Source organism: Mercenaria mercenaria, chromosome 18 (assembly GCF_021730395.1).
Source record: "Mercenaria mercenaria strain notata chromosome 18, MADL_Memer_1, whole genome shotgun sequence".
Lineage (NCBI taxonomy): Eukaryota > Metazoa > Mollusca > Bivalvia > Venerida > Veneridae > Mercenaria > Mercenaria mercenaria.
The window spans coordinates 16,688,384-16,710,086 of record NC_069378.1 but is presented as its reverse complement, the minus strand read 5'-3'; the positions used below and the strand labels follow the sequence as shown (position 1 = coordinate 16,710,086).

General features: G+C 34.8%; 1 protein-coding gene across 1 annotated transcript; it reads left to right on the top strand.

The window, feature by feature from the left end:
• Positions 1-310: 310 nt before the first annotated feature.
• On the top strand, positions 311-21,063 carry LOC123539151 (uncharacterized). The gene is made up of 9 exons (XM_045323641.2): positions 311-547; positions 2,934-3,048; positions 6,183-6,316; positions 14,882-15,023; positions 16,075-16,217; positions 16,696-16,806; positions 17,121-17,279; positions 18,000-18,068; positions 18,716-21,063. Exons 1-9 carry the CDS (start codon positions 502-504, stop codon positions 18,769-18,771), a joined length of 975 nt encoding a protein of 324 aa, XP_045179576.1. The 5' UTR covers positions 311-501; the 3' UTR covers positions 18,772-21,063.
• The last annotated feature ends 640 nt before the right edge of the window (positions 21,064-21,703 follow it).

Genomic DNA, 21,703 nt, shown 5'->3' with positions numbered 1-21,703 from the left:
AGACGCATGCAACATAAAGTTCCATTTTGTTTTATATTTTGCTGCATAACGGTATGAAATTCTCTTTAAGTAAATTAATTTGAATCGAGAAATATACTATAAAGAACAAAGTGCGGCTACAATTTTCTTCCTGTTTTAAGCAAATAATTTAAAATTCATACACACTGTAATGATGGGGCGGAGCTATATTTCTCACAGGGTGAAAATATAGATTTAATATTTTCACCCTGTAAGTGATGAAATATGAATATATTTAACTGATAGAATACAGTATTTCATTAGTTAGCATAAAATACACAAAGAAAACTTCGTGCAATATTTCAGCGGCTCCTAATAGAGCTTACCATGAGAAATCAGCTTTCAACGACGAAAAGTTCATTTATACTGAGGTCCTCGCTCTTGTTGACGGCCAGTTAGTTACATTTTGTCGCGGTATTGTGCACAGGAAGAATTTTATTTAGTTAAATACACGCATGCGCGATCACAATACGAGAAATAAGGATGAAGATACATGTTTTTGTGATATTGATAATAATTGCTGTCTTAGGTAAGTCAGAGTTTAGAAAGACTATATTTTTTTAAAAATGTTATTTGCTTTATCAACATTTATGATTAATCAAATATGACCAATTGTATATATAAATACATATATAATTCTAAACTATACATAATTACTTTCGAATCTTAATCTTATAGTCCGAGTGTACTCAGATTAGGAAGTTAACATTCAATTTAGGAAGAAAAATTGACTTAAACCCTACACAGTTTCCCGCCGTACAATGTCGGGATAGAACATTGAAATTTAATCAACTGTTCCGACAGTCATCATCAAAAACAACAAAGACAACAAAAATAACCACATTGTGAGATGATTTCGATTTATTCCCGTTAACCAATCTATTTGTTTACTTCTTAAGCTTTTAAGATATTTGTTCAGACCCTGCAGCAATATCACACCGTATAGTTACAGTTTGTTAGGTTATCTGTTCTTGTCAAATGTTATATACATGCGTTAAAGTGACATGCCTTTAGTTACAAAGTAATTTTACTATTTTCAGAAAATGTAAATAGGAAGTGATGAAAACAAAATCATTTGTTAAAATAAACGTGTAGTATATGTCAAATATGTTATTGTCATTAAACGGACACAAGGTACTTATATTATTGTCAGTAGTGAACAAAAAGCCCTCTTACGCACTTCCCGAGATTTTAACAGATAATTATATCTGTAAAAATCTCGAGAAGTGCGTAAGTACAGTAAGACGTTTATGTATACATGTATTGTTAATATATTATGTTGTTCGTAAGTATTTACCTGACACTCATTAATTTTCGCCAATATTTCCGGGCGTTTTTGTTACTTTACGCAATATTTCTATCCTGAAAATGTCTATACAACTGAAATAACCTGTATATTTAGCCAATGCCACGATAGCGCATTGGTAATGCGTATGACTTCCCTGCACGTTATCACGGGTTTGAAATCACTTCAGACATATTTTTTAATTCAATGTGATGTTATCCCTAATGCTTTTATTATTACATTATTTTATGTAACATATTTCACAAATTATTTCACATATTTCATTTTAACTGTTTTCTGGGCTTGTGGTATATATTTTCCGAAAATACTCGCAATACTAGTAAGTATCGTCTAAGATATGTTAACGGTTAGCTTGAATAGAATTGTATTTCATTCAACAATGAACCATAAAAATCATGAGAAGTGTGATCATAAAAGTATGGCAATTTTCCTGCCTGTTAACTTTGCAGATAAGATTTGAAAAAAACATATAGCGAAACGTATGACTCGAACCCACAATCATGAGATTGGTAGCTAAACGTGTTGTCCGCACAGCTAACTGCACCTGTGACATAACGTTAAACTTTATAGAAAATTATATACGCAACAGATTTGTCGCTGATTCGGTTTGGACACCGAAAATTAATTTACGGAAATATACGGAATATTCGTGTGTGCCAGGTCAATACTTACGGACAATGACCATACTTTTTATCAACATAACATATTGTCTTAACTGAGCTACATTCATAATCAAATGTCAGATAGTAACAGCTGATTGTGTAAAAACTTCCAGTCTTTTTTCCAGGATAGTACACATTTATGCTGCTTTCATCTGTACATGTATACAGTGTGTACTATTATTAACCAAATTCATCAGTGTTAATACACATAAATTTGTTTATTCTATGTTTACATAAACCACTGGTAGTATTTTTTTCATGTTTTCAAATATGGAATTTGGGTCTAGTATACCTTTCAGTAATAAAAATAAACATATTGAAAATTTGAATAAAGAAACTAAAAATACCCAGAATTACAGTACTATATCGCTCCTACAAGTTGTTTTGTTTTTGTTGGGTTTAACGTCGCACCGATAGGCCAAATGGCGACTTTCCAGCTTTGATGGTAGAGGAAGATCCCAAGTGTCCTATTCGTACATTATTTCATTACGAGAGGGCACCTTGGTAGAACCACTTACCTTCCGCTAGCCAGTTGGATGGATTCCTCACATGAAGAATTCAACGCCCCGAGTAAGCCTCGAACCCACACCGGCGAGTAGCAAGTGCCCTATAGAAGTTGAGATATTCACATCCATCTCTTTGTAACAGACTGAAGTCCGAAATATTCAATCAAAACAACGAAAATATCGTGGCTTTGCGTGCAATTGCAAATGTATTGGCAAGGTGGGAACCAGCTTGCAATTTAGAAACCCAAAGGGACTCTTTAAACAAAAGCTTGTTTCTTTTTGCGTAACTGTACGATATACAATGTACCAGTATATGAACTTCACAGATCTTTCTGTCTAAGTTATGTTGGACATCAATTATACTTCAGACTGGAAATCCTAGTTACGGGATCCTTAGTAGATAATTGCGTATCCTGAAATTATCATGACGTTACTTTTTAGGCAATTATGTGACTGACGGTAGAAGGGGCGGAGGAGGTTTCAGGGGTGGATCAAGGAGCCGTGGTACAAGAAGCGGGGGATCTAGAAGCAGCGGAACCGTTAGGAGTACAACAAGGTCAAAACCAGTTATATTTTACAAGTTAAATCATAGCAAAAGTTCCTTCTAGGGCACATCTGTATAAATATAAAATGATCATCATGTAAAATTTTGGTTGCAATGTCTGTTTTATACTGCTAAAAATGTCAAGTAAGTATTTACGCTAGTTATTTAACATAAATTGTTTAATCCAACAACAAATTAAATCTGTTACGCCTTTCAGTAGAGTAAATACTGTAATAAGACATAAGACCCGGTCAATCCATTACGATTTGAAGCTTGAATTTGTTGCGCATAATTAGAGGGTCGCAATGGGGTTTGTTTTCACATATTAACCATGCATTTGAAGGTATTGTCCGTAAGTATTGACCTGGCACTCATGAATATTCCGTATGTTTCCGTAAATTAATTTTCGGTGTGCGAACCCAAACAATGATATAGCTATTGAAAAGCCAATTATATACCATCACGTATCAGATATAGCTGTGCGGACAAAGCGTTTTGCCACTAATCTCAGGGTTGAGTGTTCGAGTCCTCTGTCTGACCAAATTGTTCTTTTTTTATGATTTTATCTGTAAAAGACGGAAACTTGTCACACTTATCATGTTTATCAACGAAATACTCTACTATCGATTACCATTCTTCTACGTACATAAAACCGTTCTACAAAATGTCGTTTAAAATCTTCAGGACCGGACAAGCATGCATTTATTCAACGGAAAATTCAAAGAACTGTTGTTAGCGATACAAAATGCAATGTTTCATAAAAAATATATACTCATAGATACAAATACAAACACAAGGAATTATATTTTAAAAAATGGTTAGAAAATAATTCGAACCCATGGTAACGTGTTTTCAAGTCGGAGAGCTTACCACTACACCACTGTGCCGTTGGTTCTCTAAATTGATTATTTTGATAAATCTAGATATTTTCAGGACACGAATATCACGTGAAATAACGAAAACGCTCGAAAATATTGGCGAAGATTAATGAGTGCCAGGTCAATACTTACGGAAAATAACTACAATATTTAGTTGTTTACATTTAAATTTGCTGATACATGTCAATCCGGTTGACTGAATGTACATATGTTATGTTCCTCAATAATGGAGGAAATAAAATAATCAATCAATCATCCTCGGGTTTAGTAATATGTAATCAACGGAACGCGTTCAGTCAGAGAGTTGCCTCAATTAGGAAAGAATAGTTTAACGTCATAGGTTATTTCTTAGGTCACGGAGTTTAATTGGCCAGCTTTTAACGACAACAGCTTTCGATATCAGTAGCTCAGTCAAGTGTGACTTACCGAATTGAAATGTTCCTTCTCAAGAGAAGGAACAATAATTAAGATATAATACTTTATAATTAAAATATAATCCATACTGCTTCCTAATCTATTATTAGATTCCCTGACGTTCAGAAAGCGGGTTAAACCAGATGATTGCTTGCAAAATCTTAACTGAATAATTCGTATGAGATTGAAATGCAATACATATTAAAACCAGCCTTGAAAGGTCACGTGCACCTGAGGTTGTAATGAAACATAATTCTTACGGTCACTTCTGATATAACTTGTCTTGAACATCACCATGTTTTCTTCCCATTTACCTAAATAAAACCATCGCGACAGCCTGTTTGTCGAGCATTCGCTTCGAGTGCGGACGGGAGTCTTTAGTTCGATCCCCCGACCACGTCATACCAAAGACGTGAAAAATGTGTACCAGTAGCTCCATTGCTTGGTTTTCAGCATTTTAAGGGAAACTGGCTCTTCTTCACTCATACCCTTGTTGCGATGAATTCAATCAGGAATCTGGTGTCGAGGGTGAATAGTGTAATACATTAGTATAGATTAACCCTTACCATGCTGGGCACGATTGATTCTGTCTTTGTGACCAGTGTAGATCATGATCAGACTACACTGTTCGCTATTCAGCCAGTATCTTTTTGATAAGCACTCCTTTTAACTGTTAATGGTACTGTCCAAACTGAAAGATGGACACGTTTATTATAGAAATTTACCAAGGTAAGGGCTAAACCTAAATAGTGTTGGGGGTACATTTGTTGTATTTAGAGAAACATCAGAACATATCTTCACAATGACCTCGAAGACAGTTTGACCGTAGGCGCTTTATATGCAATCCACTCGTTTTATTCAAAATTATTCGGACAAATACATATAGGAAATATTCCCACTATTCGCATATCGTATAAAGTAATGACGTATTCATTCTATTGAAACTTTACAACTTTACTTTGAGCGACCTGTGAAGTTTCCATTTTTTTCTATTCTACCCCTAAAAAATTTGTTTCTGTGTACGAACTGACTTCCGCGAGTAAATTGCAAGTCCCCGAACCGACTAAAGTGACAGTATCTTCCCCGGAATGGTCTTGGACACTTCCGTTTGAGTTCTTTTCCCGTTATAAAGCAATGAAAGTGATGTTACTTCACATTTTGAAAAACGATCCTTGCTCCACATTTGATTCATGCGAGGAAGTTGTCATGCATTTGAGCAGAAGGCTATTATTGATTAGTGGGTTTGCTGGCGACTCTCGACGGAAATAACGTATCGCTCCAAATTCATCATACTGACCCCATATATATTCCGAAGAGAATCACTAACAAACCGAATAGTTGATTTTTTATTGGCCACTTATAACCTAGATCGACATAAACATCTCCGGACCTTCCACAAAATATATGGTGGTGGTGGGGATGGAGAGGTGGGGGAGGTGGAAGGGGACCATCACGTGATCACATTTTAACCAATGTAAATGCAAAGAAATTTTATGGTAGGTAAATCAATAACCGACATATCGCCATTACAAAGCTGATATGAGCCGTGCCATGAGAAAAACAATATAGTGCATTTGCGACCAGCATGGGTCCAGACCAGTCTGCGCATCCGCGAAGTCTGGTCAGGTTCCATGCTGTTCGCTAACAGTTTCTCTAATTGCAATAGGCTTTGAAAGCGAACAGCATGAATCCTGATCAGACTGCGTGGAAGCGCAGGCTGGTCTGGATCCATACTGGTCACAAATGCACTATGTTGGGTTTCTCATAGAACGGCTCATATAGCGATTAGATAGCGAAAAACCCATAACTTATACTAGAAAACAAACTGACGATTGGTTTCTAAAATATTTTCAGGTTTGCAACTCGTTCCTCTTATCGGGGATCCTCTTACCGACAAGGAACGTGGAAAACGGCGGCTGCCGTCGGCACCTTATACGGTCTATCTAGTTACAAACAAAGGAGAAGATACTTCGATTCTCCTGACAGCGGTTTGTATTTCATTTTTAATTTTGTTAAAGTAATGTATTGATTGAAATATAAAGCTATAAGTTTTGATTTTACGAAAAAGTGTATTGTATTTTCGAAATAATGCTTTGTCTTTGCGAAATACAAAAACAAAATAGATAATAAAAAAAAAAGAAATAATAATACAACATTTAGAATAAAGGGTTGAATGTCACCGTGATTATTCCGTAGCATAATAGTGAATTCAGATATTTAAATATTTGAGCAACACCACGAGAAAACCAACATAGTGCATCCGTGCAGTCTGATCCATGCTGTTCGCTAACAGTTTCTCTGATTGCAATAGGCTGGTCGCAATGCATTATGTTGGTCTATGAGCGACAAAATGTTTAGTATTTAGTTAAAATACTATTTTGCTTTAACTTGATTGTGATGAATATTCAAGCTTATTTAAACCACTAAGTGTTCGCTTCCTGAGGAAAAAAACTGATGTCATATACCCTAGTGGGGCTCGAACCTACCATCTCAGGGTTTAGCGGTCAGCACCTTACCCACTTACACAGGTTACACGCCACGGCAATAGTTTGAGCTTCCTCAGTGTGTATTTGTGTGTTTTACAAGTGATGCGTCAAACATGGCCTCCAATTTTATTTTGATTTCATAAAGCAATTTAAAAAAAAATCTGAAAAAGATCTAGTCTTAGAATAAATATCATGTACATGTACTTAAAAAGGGGCCTGGTTTGAAATGCTGTGTTTTTAAGTTTTAAGTTGTTCATGAAACAAAAAAGATGGATGGTCAGCTGTTAAGTGTGTTTATGTCTTACTACACACACAGAATATTATTCTTCTTTAAATGCATTCCAACACTATCATGCATGTACGTTTATCACATTAAGAGTTTTTTTATGGCTTTGGTGCCAAGATTACAATACTGTAACCACTTGTACATAATTTTATCTTCTGATATTGCCTTGATTTTGAACTGTTTTTATTGTACTGCTTACTTTTTAGGCCACCGAGGATGGGTTTGTTCAGTTTGTCAGTATGTGCAATATATGGTTCGTGGGTCAAGGCCAAAAAATTTGAAAGTCGTAACCCAGAAATTAGGCAAAGGTTGAGCTATACCATGATGTTATACTATCATTCAGGAAACTTTTTAGGGTGGATGTCGGTTTAAGCGACATGTCAGTAAAATCTAATGACGATTTAAACACGTCGGTGGCTAATAAATATTGTTTAGCCTGGCATTGGGATATCGCTGACTTGGATGGTAAAAGAGACATTTATGCGACATTTCTTATAAAAAAAATCTTATCTTTTAATGCCTAAAATAATCAATAATTTACTTTGGTTGTCAAAGAATGCTACGATATGTATTATATACTGAATAAAATGTAAAAAGTAGGGGTTGATGTACTCCACCCACCACATTAGTACATATACTTATGAGGGAAATCTTAAGAACTTTTAATCCCTTTACAAAGGAACAGAATTCTTATGTTTACAGTAAAGAAAACAAAATGAATGAATAATTAACTAAAATTTCAGATACCTTCGCACTTTAATGTCCGACGAGTTGGCTAAACCTACGGTTTGTGTTTCATTTCTGGGCGAATTGCATACTGACAGACCTTTTCTTTGCTAGTGCAGTAGAAATGATGAAAGTATTGCAAAAACTAATACGACCGCAAACGTTGTATGGCAGTTCCCTATGGAGAACATCAAAATGGAAGCAGATCCAGCAATATAAGTCTTTATTCAAGATGACAGTTATTTCAAATTAATCCAAAATTATTATACATATGAGTCAGTGCAACCAAAAAATTTATATTTTAATGACTCTATAGATCTTCTTAGTAGTCATTATGAACGTAGAAATTAAATCACCCAAATTTAAGGTTTGTTAAACTACCAACAAAATAGGTTATTAAGTTACACAGAATATTCAAATTAAGACGGCCACCACTTTCCAAATTTCCAAATAACCTCCTTAAATTTGATCAAACATGCACATATGAAAGAGGCGTAGCTCTTTAAAAGTCAAAATTATAACAGGAATCACCTGATATTGATTTAAACATGTTACAGAGGATTTTACTGCTCACAAAATGACCACCTGACATGTACAAATATTGATGAGCTACTACTGTTTAAATATTCAGTATTATAAAACAATCCAAAAAAGTTTTCAAGGTTTGAAGTTTGGTTATCCAGATCAATCTAATAAAGATACTGTCCTGTCATTTTCAAACTGGTCGCCAAAAGTAAGTTTGCAAACATACATATGGATAAGATCTAAGTAATCATTGCTGTAAGAGAAGTTAAAATAATTTCAATTGAAAACTACGTTACCAACATGAACTGTTTCTCTTTTTTTAATCAGGATGGCACCATTTTCAAAATGCGTACCATAAAAGACATAACAGTAATATGATTTAAGTACTGCTTTTATTTCTTTTAAAACTAAACATGTAACTCTCAATTTTCAATCAAAGGATTTTGAATGTAGCTAAAATGTAATATTAATTTGTATCAGAATGGCTGCCTGATAGATGTTACATATACAGTGTATCCTTGTAGAATAACGAGAAATGGAGAATGGAACATAAAATGAAATCGTCACTTTCTTCTGAGGTAGTGAAAAAGCTCATTGTACAAACGGTTATGTCTTTTTAAAACATTTGAAATGATTTATAATGTTTATGTTTAAATGCAAATTGCATATTTCTGTCACAATCAGCTAAGTATGTACGACCTCTTTTTAAAGGACAGAGCCCTTTCTGATTACACAAACAGAAATTAGCATATACAGTTCTAAACCTATCAAAGCAATTTAAGATACATATATATTGATGTACCTTTTGGCTGTGCTTGAACGTTTTATTTGTTTTTTTTTTTTTTTGAAATAGAAATTGTCAGATATGCATTTGTAATGCCAAATCCCTTTAATATCATTCAACAAAATCCTTTCAATGCGTATTCCTCTGAAATAGTGCCAAACTATTATGAATACATCTATAGTCATGCATTTGCTTGACAAAATGAACAGGTAGTACAGAGCTTCGCAGCTATAATTTGAGCAGGTCTTGGAATCAAAAAGTCGTGTATCGTATCTGTTTTTTAATTGGTTGTATGAGTAATAATTATTGGTATTGTTGTAATTAGTACTTAAAGTAACGTACGTTTCAATCCCATTTAGGATGTAGCTTAATGATTTATCTACGGAATAAAGCACTTAACTAAAAAGAGTTTTTACAGATACGTCATAAAGATATCAATATACCACTGGCGTTTTCCAAACAAATAGTACAGACTCTGTAAATATGTACATATGCATCTATACGTGTATGATAAACTTATTCTGATACTGATACAGAAAAGTGACTTCTCGCAACCTCTCATATCAACATTTAGAGTATATTTCTGTCATATTTTATAATGTGACCTCTTGTGTAGTTCTGAAACATACGTTACCGAAATTAGATTAAGGTACTTAATGGTTGAAACACAGTTCCATACCGAGGTCATCTAAATGTAACAGTCCGTCAAACATAACCATGTGCACTACAACCCGTCTTTTTTTGCTTTTTGCTTTTCTATCCTTTCTTTCCTGTACGATCTCATAGATATGTTTTTGTCTTTACATTTGCTTTAAATACAAAATGAATACACGTATATTTATTTTCATTCATTGTATGTCTAACCGGTCTACATAGTATTACAATATTGTTTATTGTGAAGTTAACATGTTACCGAAACAAAATACCAAAATACGCAAGGAGAGAGTTTCAAATAAGCTTGGCTTTCCACTCAATCCTTCATGCTGCAATTATGTATTATTCTATATCTATTTTATCTATCCAATCGCGAACTTTCATTTGCAACACGTGACCGTACAATATATTACGGTATTTGGACGCACGTGCGTACAAAAAATCCTGTATTTTCTGTATTTGGACGCACGCGCGTACAAAAAAATCCTGTATTTTCTATATTTGGACGGTTCAACAGTCCCATGTTAAACATACGATAAAGCCCGAACCGCGTGAAAGTGTTCCGAATGTAAATCGGATGAAGTAGGCGCTCTATGTACAAAGTTTGATTACGCGAATTGAAATCTAGACTCTTCCACGCGTTTAATACTATAAATTAACCTGTATCCGCTAAGACAGATCAGTGTAACAGACTAATTGAAATCAGGATTTAATTGTCGTATTTCTTTCTGTTTACAACACACAAAAACGATTCAAGTGATGACAATGCTATCTGATTTAGATATTAACACGTTCGTTAATAATCAAAAACCTAAAAATACAGTAAAAAAAAATCATCAGATGTTGAAATATTTGAAAAGTGGCTAAAAGAAGCCGTTCCGGACGAAACTAAGAAATTGGAAGAGATCAGAGCTGACTGTCTGAAAAGCTACCTCAGAAGTTTTCATTTAACGGTTAAGAAACAAAATGGAGATTATGAATGGCAGCGGACGGGCGGTCGGCATCCAAAACATGTCCGCTCTCTAATTCAGTTTTCATCGGATCTTCACCAAAGTTGCTGACAATGTTTGTGGGCATAACATCTCGGCCAATTTCGATAACCATCCTAATTGTATCAGGCACTCTTGGATTATGGTCCTTGAATTACTCGAAAAAACCGGGAAATTTAGCCTTGTCCGCTCTCTTAAGTCGAACAGTTTTCATCCGATCTTCACCAAACTTGCTGACAATGATCGTTGGCATAATATCTCAGCCAAGTAGTACAACCACCCAAATCGCCAAATGGCTGTTGTACGGAGGTTGCACCATATAATTTATTTAATACTGATACGCAGAAAAACAACATTCAATGAATTACATATATTACGTATGAACTGAAATAAATATAGAATAAAAAGGTTATTTAAGGCCTAACATTGTTCTGTATAATATATATTTGCACTCATACCAAGCTGGGAAAATACAGAAAAGGCAGGAATACAATATTCAGTGAAACATTTTTAATTTAAACTTAGATAAAATAGATATAGAATAAAAAGGTTATTTAACATTGTACTGCACAATACGAGATATATTTGGCCTCGCACCCAGCTGAGAAAACCATATTGGACTCGCCTAGCGGCTTGTCCAATATGGTTTTCTCAGCTGGGTACTCGTCCAAATATATCTCCGTATTGTACAGAACAATGTTAAATAACCTAATAATGTTTCATGTTGTAAATATATATGAATAAAATATTGTTTAAACCAAATGTAACAGTTGAAATACACCAATTTTTGAACGAACTAGTTTGTTTGTATATGTTAATAGTTTTGAAAATATCGAATTTTAAGTAAGAACGCAGAGCTGACAATAATGATACCACAACCAGGATATGAACAAGGAGTCTTATCTATGTTTTCGTTAGGGGAATGTAATATGAATTCGTAGTTCAGTAATTCCATCCCACAGTATAAGTGAAATTTGAAAATAATCATGGTCAAAGAAACAGAACTATTATAAAAAGAATGTTTTACCAAAAGTGTCATTTGTTTCACTACACGTACCTAGTTGTACTGTATATGTATGATGCTCCATAAGTTCAAAATGTGCCGTGTTTATTTACATCAGGAATTACATCAGCAACTTGGAACAAATAATGCATATAAACCGATAATTTCAGTCATGAATACAATCTTACCTTCCGTGAATATCAAAACAACGCATTAAAAATATAAAATCCTCTTTCTTGAAAGCACCTATTAGTAAATCCATCGAAACCCCAAAACTATCTTAGCTTTAATGTTACTTAATGTTCTGTGTAATCTTTGTAACGTATGTTTCATAATATATGATTCGTTTCATCTTTGTAAAAACTGACTGAGTAGGTGCTTTGCAATGCCAGTAAGCATGACGTATGTATAAGCCTGAAATAATTATGTACGAAATATAAAATTGAACAGGTTACCTTTACAACCTAGGTAGGAGAGGTGGTCTAGTGGATAAGGTGCCGAACGCTCAATCCAGTGGTTGTGGGTTCTAGCCCCACTGGGGTCACGACCATGACCTCTCATATGGCACCAGTATTGGTTTTTCCAGGAAGCGGACTCAAGAGTAGTTTCCAAAAGCTTGAAGCTTTGATTACAATCGAGCTGTAACAAATTAGTATAAACTAAAACCTAGGTAACGTACATTTGAATCTTAGATACCCTCACGTTCTGTATTTATTTTGAAAGAAGGACAAAAATATGCAGACTGCGTACATACTGTAACCGAGTCTGCAGTTAATTATCAATATGCTATCTTTGAAGCAGAAGCCATAAAAATGCTATTACATCTATGCTATCAGTGATGCTGAAAGAGGCACCGTTGTTTTACTGTAGTTTGTCGACATCCAATAATTGAGAATAGTTACAGGGTTAAGTCCAACAAAATTATAACGGTCATGTGTATATGTTTATTTCAATTAAAATCATACAAATGCAATTGTTGGAGCATTTTCAATGTTGCTAATTCTTCAAGGTGGAAAATTTGAGTGGCGACTGTTACGTATGTTACAATTAAAAGTATCAAATAAAGGTCAAAATTAAACATGTTCGCTTACTTTGACATCTAAAATAGAAAACTATTTGCCTGCACGTTGTCTATAACCTAAACTGATTGCAATATTTTATATTTTCTCATGAAAATATATTATAATTGTGATTCTTCACACAATTATTTGATGATGTCTTATTAAAAGATACAGTAATTCTGATTTTTTATGAGTTATTTAAAATGGCAAAAATGTAGCTCGATGGGTGGAGTACCTTGACCCCTAAATTTTGGTAGAAATCGTCAAAATTTGGAAAACATTGTTACAGTGAACCTTAAATTGATTAAGAACATAAGCAAAGCTCTAATATCTGAAAGTTAGTATGGAAACAGTCTGTTAAGAATTCGTGTGTAGCTAACAATACTTTCAAAGAGAGAGATTTCCGCATTTTTCATGCGCAAGGTTTTCTAAAATGAGTATAATTTTTATTTGACATACGGTAGGAAGCGACATCCGGTCTTAAACAACCCCGGAATGAATGTATTAATGGCTGAAGTGGATGAACCTTTGCCTAATTTCTGGGTTACGAAATCGAAAAACTAGAGGTCTTTAACCAACGTCGCAGAAAAGCAAAGTCATCGATGCCGGTACTAGTGGGCCGTGAGAGGTGTTGCACATTACATTACCTCTCATGAACAGACTCAATCTTGAAAGCTGGTGCTAGGGGAAGTGAGAGGTGTTGCACATTACATTACCTCTCATGAACAGACTCAATCTTGAAAGCTGGTGCTAGGGGGCCGTGAGAGGTGGTGCACATTACATTACCTCTCATGAACAGACTCAATCTTGAAAGCCGGTGCTAGGGGGCCGTGAGAGGTGTTGCACACTACATTACCTCTCATGAACAGACTCAATCTTGAAAGCTGGTGCTAGGGGAAGTGAGAGGTGTTGCACATTTCACAACTTTTCATGAACAGACTCAATCAAACCGAGTCTGCTATTATTCTTCTTGGTTGCATTCTTAGCCTCCAAAGGATCTAGACTTTTTACAGATTTTATTATATTTAACTCTTCGGAGCAAATACATTAATTTTGCGCAACAACATTTCAGTGTACCTCCGTACGTGTTATAGTTTTAAAAGGAAGAAAATGACATAATTCATAGACAAATTCACCTGAATACCCTGTGAAACAAATAAGACTGAAACTGTTTATTAAGCGACATTTTCACTGTTTGTACGTCATAGTTATTACGTAATAGCGTCACGGTTGCGAGCAGGTTGAAGCATCCACATATTTGGTTGGTTTCGGCAAGGAAGTCTTGATATCATGTTCAAATTGAAATAATATATCTCGACGTCATATGAACGACAAACGATGTTTTTTAGCTCGACTTTTCGGAGAAAAAGTAGAGCTTTTACACTCACCCCGGCGTCGGTGTCGCCATTGGTTGAAATTTTCCGTGGAGTCTCAAAACTTTTGACTTGAAACTTAAGATAGCTACTTACTATCAAAGTCTGAACCAGGAAAAACAATTCCCATAACTCTGACTTTAAATTTTGACAGAGTTATGCCACTTTTTAATATAGAATGTTTTGGTGAAAAAATTGATCGAGTTAAATATCTCTGTTACTATTAGAACTTTTGGCTAGAAATCTACAATAATTATTAACTATCAAAGTCTACACCAGGAGAAACAATACCCATAACTCTGGTTTGAACTTTTGACCTGAAACTTAAGATAGTTATTTATAATCAAAGTCTACAATAGGAAAAACAATCCTCAAAACTCTGACTTGAATCTTGACAGAGTTATGCCCCTTTTTAACATATATTTTTGGTTAAAGTTTTATAAAGCTTTTACTAGCAAACCTTAAATTCAGAGTCAAGAACTGAGAAAAGTCGAGCGTGCTGTTCGGACAGATCTTGTGAAAAAACAGATCACTTTTTCGGTTATTATTTCTTTAATTCGGAATTTCTGTGAAAGAAGTCCAAATATTGTTTAGGAACCATCAGGAGAGTAACGGCCCTTGATATCGACAGTCTTGGTTCAAAGGTCATTTGTTTTTCATTGCCAGAGCCTCAAGTTTGCTTCAATGAAAAGAACCTGCGTAATGGAACATTTGGGTATTTTATATGTCCAGAAGAGGGCCAAAGTGACGACATGGCCTACTGTTGCGGGGATGAGGATGCACAAACATGCTGCGAATACGCCGATGCGTGAGTATGCTATATTTTTCAAAATCGACCAATTATAATTACAAAACATTTGGTACCGTACACATTGGGACGTTTGATGGTATGCCGTAAGGATAAGTGAGCGAAATTTTGTGTTGTAAAAAAAATGGCCATATTTAAAATCGAAATATATGTGCTAAAATGGTTTTGACCAGAAAATTGGTTTATATTTGACCGTTGGCATGGCGGAAGGAAACCTTTCCATGACAAATATTTTATCAAATATAGCAAATATTGTAAAATGTGAAATAAAATACTCTAAACGCACTTAAAAGGTTCATTTCCGAAAAAAAATATCTATACACTGGCCTTATTCCTAGAAAGTTCACACTACTTTTTAGAATTGTTGGTCTCTGACCTCATACATGTACGCTCATGTCACGTAAGCATACTGTTTTGGCGCCGTATATGAGACAAAAAGTAGTGTTGTCCTATTTCATCTTCATGCTTACTTTAAAGACATATTAGAATCGAATTAGAATATAGCCGAACCATGTTTTAATGTATCTAAATACTGCAAGCCCGAACTACGCCCGTAAATTTATTCCACTTCGTATTGTTTAGATTTATTAAAATGCAGGCCTGCTTTATATTATTTCTAACACTAAGGAAAACTATCAGTAATACAAAGGGACTCAAACTAGCTAGGGTTGCGATTGAACCTCTCTGTTACACATCATAATTCGATTGCCCCGTAAGCAGTCTCTAGAATGAGCAACTGATCCAAGAAAGTATGTGTCAAATGTTAACCATGATCGAAGGAACGACCTCCTCACAAGACACCAGGGACTGGTTCCCCAAGGAAGCGAAGCCAAGAATAATTCAAATGTAACCTTATGATTAAAGTCTTAAAAGTGGAATAAGTGTTGGGTGCTCAATATGTAGATCACGGGATCGGACCCACTGGCACTACACCAGTTATTGGGTTTCCAAAGAAAAGCGGACTGGAAAGCGATTAAAAAAGATGAAAACTTTATTTTAATTCAAAATATAGCAACATATATACTAAAATATTGATATTAATATTTTGTAGTGGAAAACGAATTGTCGGAATAGTAATTGGTGTTATCACCGCTACAGTTATTGTGGGTGTTGTGGTTTATTATTTTTGTATAAAACAAAGAAGAGACGCGCAGCGCAAGAATACAACCATGTACAGTCACAATCAGACAACAGGTTTGTAATATAGTTCCATTTTAAACATGTATAAATATCTATAAACTTAAGTTGTCTCAAAGTTTGTTAAAAAGGCACGTACCCAAATTTATGATATTTTTTTCGGACTTCTAAAAAATCTTTCATGCTATTAAAGAAATTTTAAAAAATGATTCAGTGAATTATATGCAGTATTTATTCATGAAAAGGCCATTGTGGCCTGAGAAATATTCAGACAGGTTATTTACTATAATGTTTATATAAAATAGAATAAAACAACGTATAACAACGTCTGTAGAATAAGACAATGGATATCAACCTCTGTAGAACAATAGAAAACAGTTGTCGTAGATAAAACAAAAAACAAAAACAAAAAACAAAAAAACCACACACACACACAGATAATGACCTTTGTAGAATAAATCGATAAATCGAATCATTTTCATATCTTGTCCATTGATGAAAACTCGCTTGATTAATATGAATTTATTTCACACAGGTACTGCATCTGTGCAATATAGTACGAGTCAGCCATATAGTACGAGTCAGCCACATGGTACGAGCCAACCGTATAGCACGGGTGTAGATTTCCAGTATGGTCAAAAGCAAGGTGAATATTTCCTTTACTTTTCCGATTTATTTTCCTACTGGCCATATCTTTATCATTATTATCGTCAAACAATTGTACATATACATTTTTTTTCAATGGGAGACAAAATATTATGCAAATAAGTAAGTAACTGATATATGTGTCGCTTTCTCATTTTTTTGGGGGGTGGGGGTGGGGATTGTTGGGTCTGTAGCTGGGGTATAAGGGTTGAATTTGCTACTGTTCGTCAAAGCCGCGTTTTGATGCAAGTTTACTTTCCGGATCATTTATGATGAATGTTTGTATACGTTTTAAGTAGATCTAATTTGTTTCAGGTATGAATTCCTATCCACAAACTGCTGACGGGACAAATACCTATGATACGACTACGTCTTACCCACAAACTGCTGACGGATCAAATACCTACGATACTATTGGCAATTCTGCCGTCAATGGGGCCCCTCCCTGTTCCTCCGGGCCTATTGGCTTCGAGGGTGAGTCTTTTTTTTATTTTCTCGGGGTTTCTTTTAAATATGTAAAATGACATATTTTTATAAACGCTCATTAAAGCGGCATGCCTCCAGATTGTTCGGCAACAACAAAAAATTGTTTAGATATCTTGAAATAAATGTAATATTTCTTACGAAGGCTTTAAAACTTAATTACTGACAAACTTTATGTTACGGAAACACATGAGAATTTGCTGTTTTTACTACTTTTTACGATGAAAATCGAAAAGCGTTTGTCACGCTTTTACTCCAGGTGAAACTGTCTCGATTATAAATATCTATATTTTGAAGTCATTATTCACTACTTCAGCTATAGCGCTATTGGGTATGACGACGGGTCATCATTTTTCTTGATTTAGAATTTTTAAAATATTTTAGAAACAAAAATTCAGATTTAATGTTCATAATATGACCAAAACTTCAATTTGAAAGAAGATTATTTTTAGCCAAATCTAGAGGTATGCTGCTTTAACAAGTCCTAAATAATTGACAGTAGTAGTTCTCCGTCGCCATAATATTAAAGTCGTAGTGTTGGTAACAAGACCTTTCCAGAACAAATATAAAATCATAGATTTTTCATACTATTATATTCGCATATATTGTTTACTGTATTTCAGCAAAAATGTTTTAGATTGTAATAACTGAGATATGTTTTCAAGCTGTATCAGGCGTACCATGAGTAACCGTGTTTTTTTTTAATTACAGGTGAAAAATCTTCCCAAACACAGAATAATACATCTGTGCCTCCACCTCACCCAACGACTCCATACACAGGTAAATATTCCATACAAATGTCTTATTAAAAAACCCGTTTCAATTAGGCATCGGTGGTTATACCCTATAGCCATTCTCTGCACCGGTATACATGTAGTATGCAATTTATAAATGTGCTGTCAACATCCCACATATTTCACAGACTACTGACGTAATTATCCTCGTCACAACGTCGCTGAGAACGTTTGCTTCGCTTGATGACATCTACGGTTGTGACGTCATATACATTCCCGGCTAAGATATTCGGGTACAACTAGATAAGACGGTACATCTAGATAAGACTTATGGATTGAACATTTAAAAGAAGCATTCTAAAAATTAGGAAGTTAAAAAACTGTATTTATTTCTCGTTGCTGTTCTTATCGAATCAAGTTGCTGGGATGGGTAAATGACTGTGGAGCAAAATTTCTGAAAGCGGCTTAAATTTGATAATAATTTTGACAAATAAAATTTCCCATGACAGATAGTGTTCAGCGCATTCTACTTAATGGGTTTTATTTCTGGCTAAAATTTTAGTTGCTTAGGCAATAATCAAGGCATCGGGAAGCAGTGTATTGGATGCTTAAGGACCTCAGACAGACAGTTAGGGGTACATGTATGGTCTTTGTGTAACTGCATTTGTATTACATATTATTTCTTTTTTACAGGTTTTCAAGACGTGCCTACGGTACCGCCACCTGCCTATACCTCAAATAACATCTAACAACTGTGTCTGCGGACAATTTAACAAGGGACGCAATCCATGTATAAATAATATTTGTCTATGAAATGTATGACAGGTCGTGCAATCTCACGTTACCTTAGAACAATCAATCTGATCACCTCGACCTTTATGCCATTATATTATTATATTGTATTATACGGAGAATACGGAAATACCCGATGTTTCACGATTGTAGAACAATATGCCGGAACATATTTCAGTCCAAACATCTATGGAAAAATTTACATGGGTTACATATTCGAGTTCGGTCATTTTTATATTTTTTACCTCCGACAATTAAAGGACAGGGGGCTTCTGAGGTCGCATTAAGAATATTACTAGCCAATTCCTTTCCTTTGGAACTAAGAATCTTTTAAAACTGGTACATAAGAATCTGAAATTGCTTGGTTATAAAACATACCTCACTACTTGTAAGTTATTATTCTGGAGGAGAAACAATAAGGGAGTGATGGACAAATCGCTTTTATTTAAAACACAGACAGATATTAGTAACTTACAGCTTACATTTTAACTTGAAGTAAACATTATTTGATGTATCAAGCCTGTACTCACTTTTTGCCATTTTACCACATACTTTAGAATTTTGGTCAATTTTAAAATAGGTCGCACGTCTCTACAAAGACCACTCTTTGGAAATAAAATGTGGTCTTTCTTAACAACTGGTTTGTCATAACAGGTAAATAACTTTTCTGTTTGGAATGGTATAAGTTAATGGCGACATAAAGGAGAAAAATGTGACATTTTAATGCAAGTTATTTAACTGTGATATTAAGTCGGAAGTGATCCTTAGAACAAGTTTGATTGTAAATGGAAATATGATACCATTTATGTTACATACGCACATCTTTTCAAAAACTGTAGAAGGAAGTAACAAAAATCAAAATGCCTTATGTAGATTTTCATTTAAAATATGCCAGTGAAGTGCATGCACTTCCGTTGTATATAGAGTCATTAAGGGCCATAATATTTTTGAAATATGGACGTTTGTCTTATTTTTGTTCTATTATGACCTTTCGACATTTTAGCTCAGCATTTTTTGTAAAGATAGAAAAGGGTGACCAAGGGAAACTCAGTTTCAGACATGTAAATAAGACAATCTGACTAAAGTACTTGATCTTCTAAACGAAGATCTGAGAACGACCTATTCACATTCGTCTTCTGTATATTTATGATTTCCATTATTGCTATTTTTATGTTATTCAATCAGACGACTTGTTCGATTGTCAAAGGATAAGAAAAATATGCGGTTATTCGAGGACTCGAACCCGGGACCCCTCGCTTACAAAGCAAGTGACCTACCGACTGAGCTAACCGGCTATCTGATACATTACGACATAAGAATTGTAAATATCAAAAGTCAATGCTACATGTAGATTTGCAAGATGTTGTAAGCTAGGCTCTGATTGGCTAGCGAAAGAGCCGTCAGAACGAGGCAATGAATAGGTCGTTTTCAGATCCTATGCGTAGCGTAATAGGAGATGTACTTTAGTCAGATTGGTAAATAAAAAATCTTCAAATTACTTACACTCGCACGGAGAAGCGGGGTGATGTTTTAGTAACAGTGGTTCGCATACTTTAATTTTAGAAAGAAATGTGTTCAGAAACATTTTGTAATAAATCTATATGTTCGACAGTGCCTGTTCCATAATGTAATTTAGCCTAACTCTGTTGTATGTGAATATCTTTTTGCTGTTTTAGTTTAACACCATCTCAGAATTCTGAGACCACCCATAAACTGCAGACCTGCCATTAGTCTGTCTGACCTATGATGCGATTTGTGTGGCTAAAACAGTTGTCAAGAATTAGCACAATAGACTTCAATCCTAACGATTTTGTATAATTAAATGGGAGTCTCTGTGGCCGAATTATACTTTTCACTGATATGCTATCACTGATCCCTCTTTGGATATTTTGAGAGAAAAAGCTTGCAGGGTCCCACTCGTGTCTAAAAGACAGTACTCTGAAGGGCACCTAAGTTTACCATCCAGCAACAGATATTTTCAGTTTACGGCTGCAGAAAGGAATTATAAAAGGAGATACCTCCAGACACTCATCAACATTTCTTTTTTATTTGTTTAAAGCAGATAGCAACTGATTTTAGATATCGAAACTGGTAGACCATTGTTTGAATATAAAGTACAGCATAATTTCTTCAAGTAATAATATTTCAAGTGTCAGTAGGTGCCTAACGCTCTGGAGAGCGTTCTACATATTTTATTAATTAAAAGATGTTTATATTCAAATAAAGTCTCCCCAAAACATAGAAAATCACATGAAGTTTTCTTTCTATGTAATAATCATTAACTGGAGAAAGCAATACCTAACGTTTGAAAAATTTGTCATAAATCTGAAGGCGTGTAGCTTTAAGTACATGATGCTAGTTATAATGGACTCGCGATCAGACAAGTCCTAAAATTGCAATTAATTATGACACATTTTACATATGTAAGACTTGAATTTGAGGTTTTATATTATATTATGACAGTTTCAGTATGGGGAAAGGAGACTGTGATATAAATGTTCATAGAAAAGTTGCTTTGAGGGGCGAGCTATTGTGATCACTCACCGTTCGGCGTCTTTCGTCCGTAAACTTTTATTTTAAACGACATCTCCTCATAAACCGCTAGGCCAATTTCATCCAAACTTCACAGGAATGTTCCGTGGGTAAAGCTCTACAAAAGTATTCAAGGAATTGAATTCAATGCAGAACTCAGGTTGCCATGGCAACCGAAAGGAAAAACTTTAAAAATATTCTACTCAAAAACCAGAAGCTCTAGAGCTTAGATATTTGGTGTGAAGCATTGCCTAGTAGATCTCTACCAAGTTTGTTCAAATCATGACCCCGGGATTAAAATTGACCCTGCCAGAGGGTGTCATATGATTTTACATAAGAAAATCTTAAAAAAATATT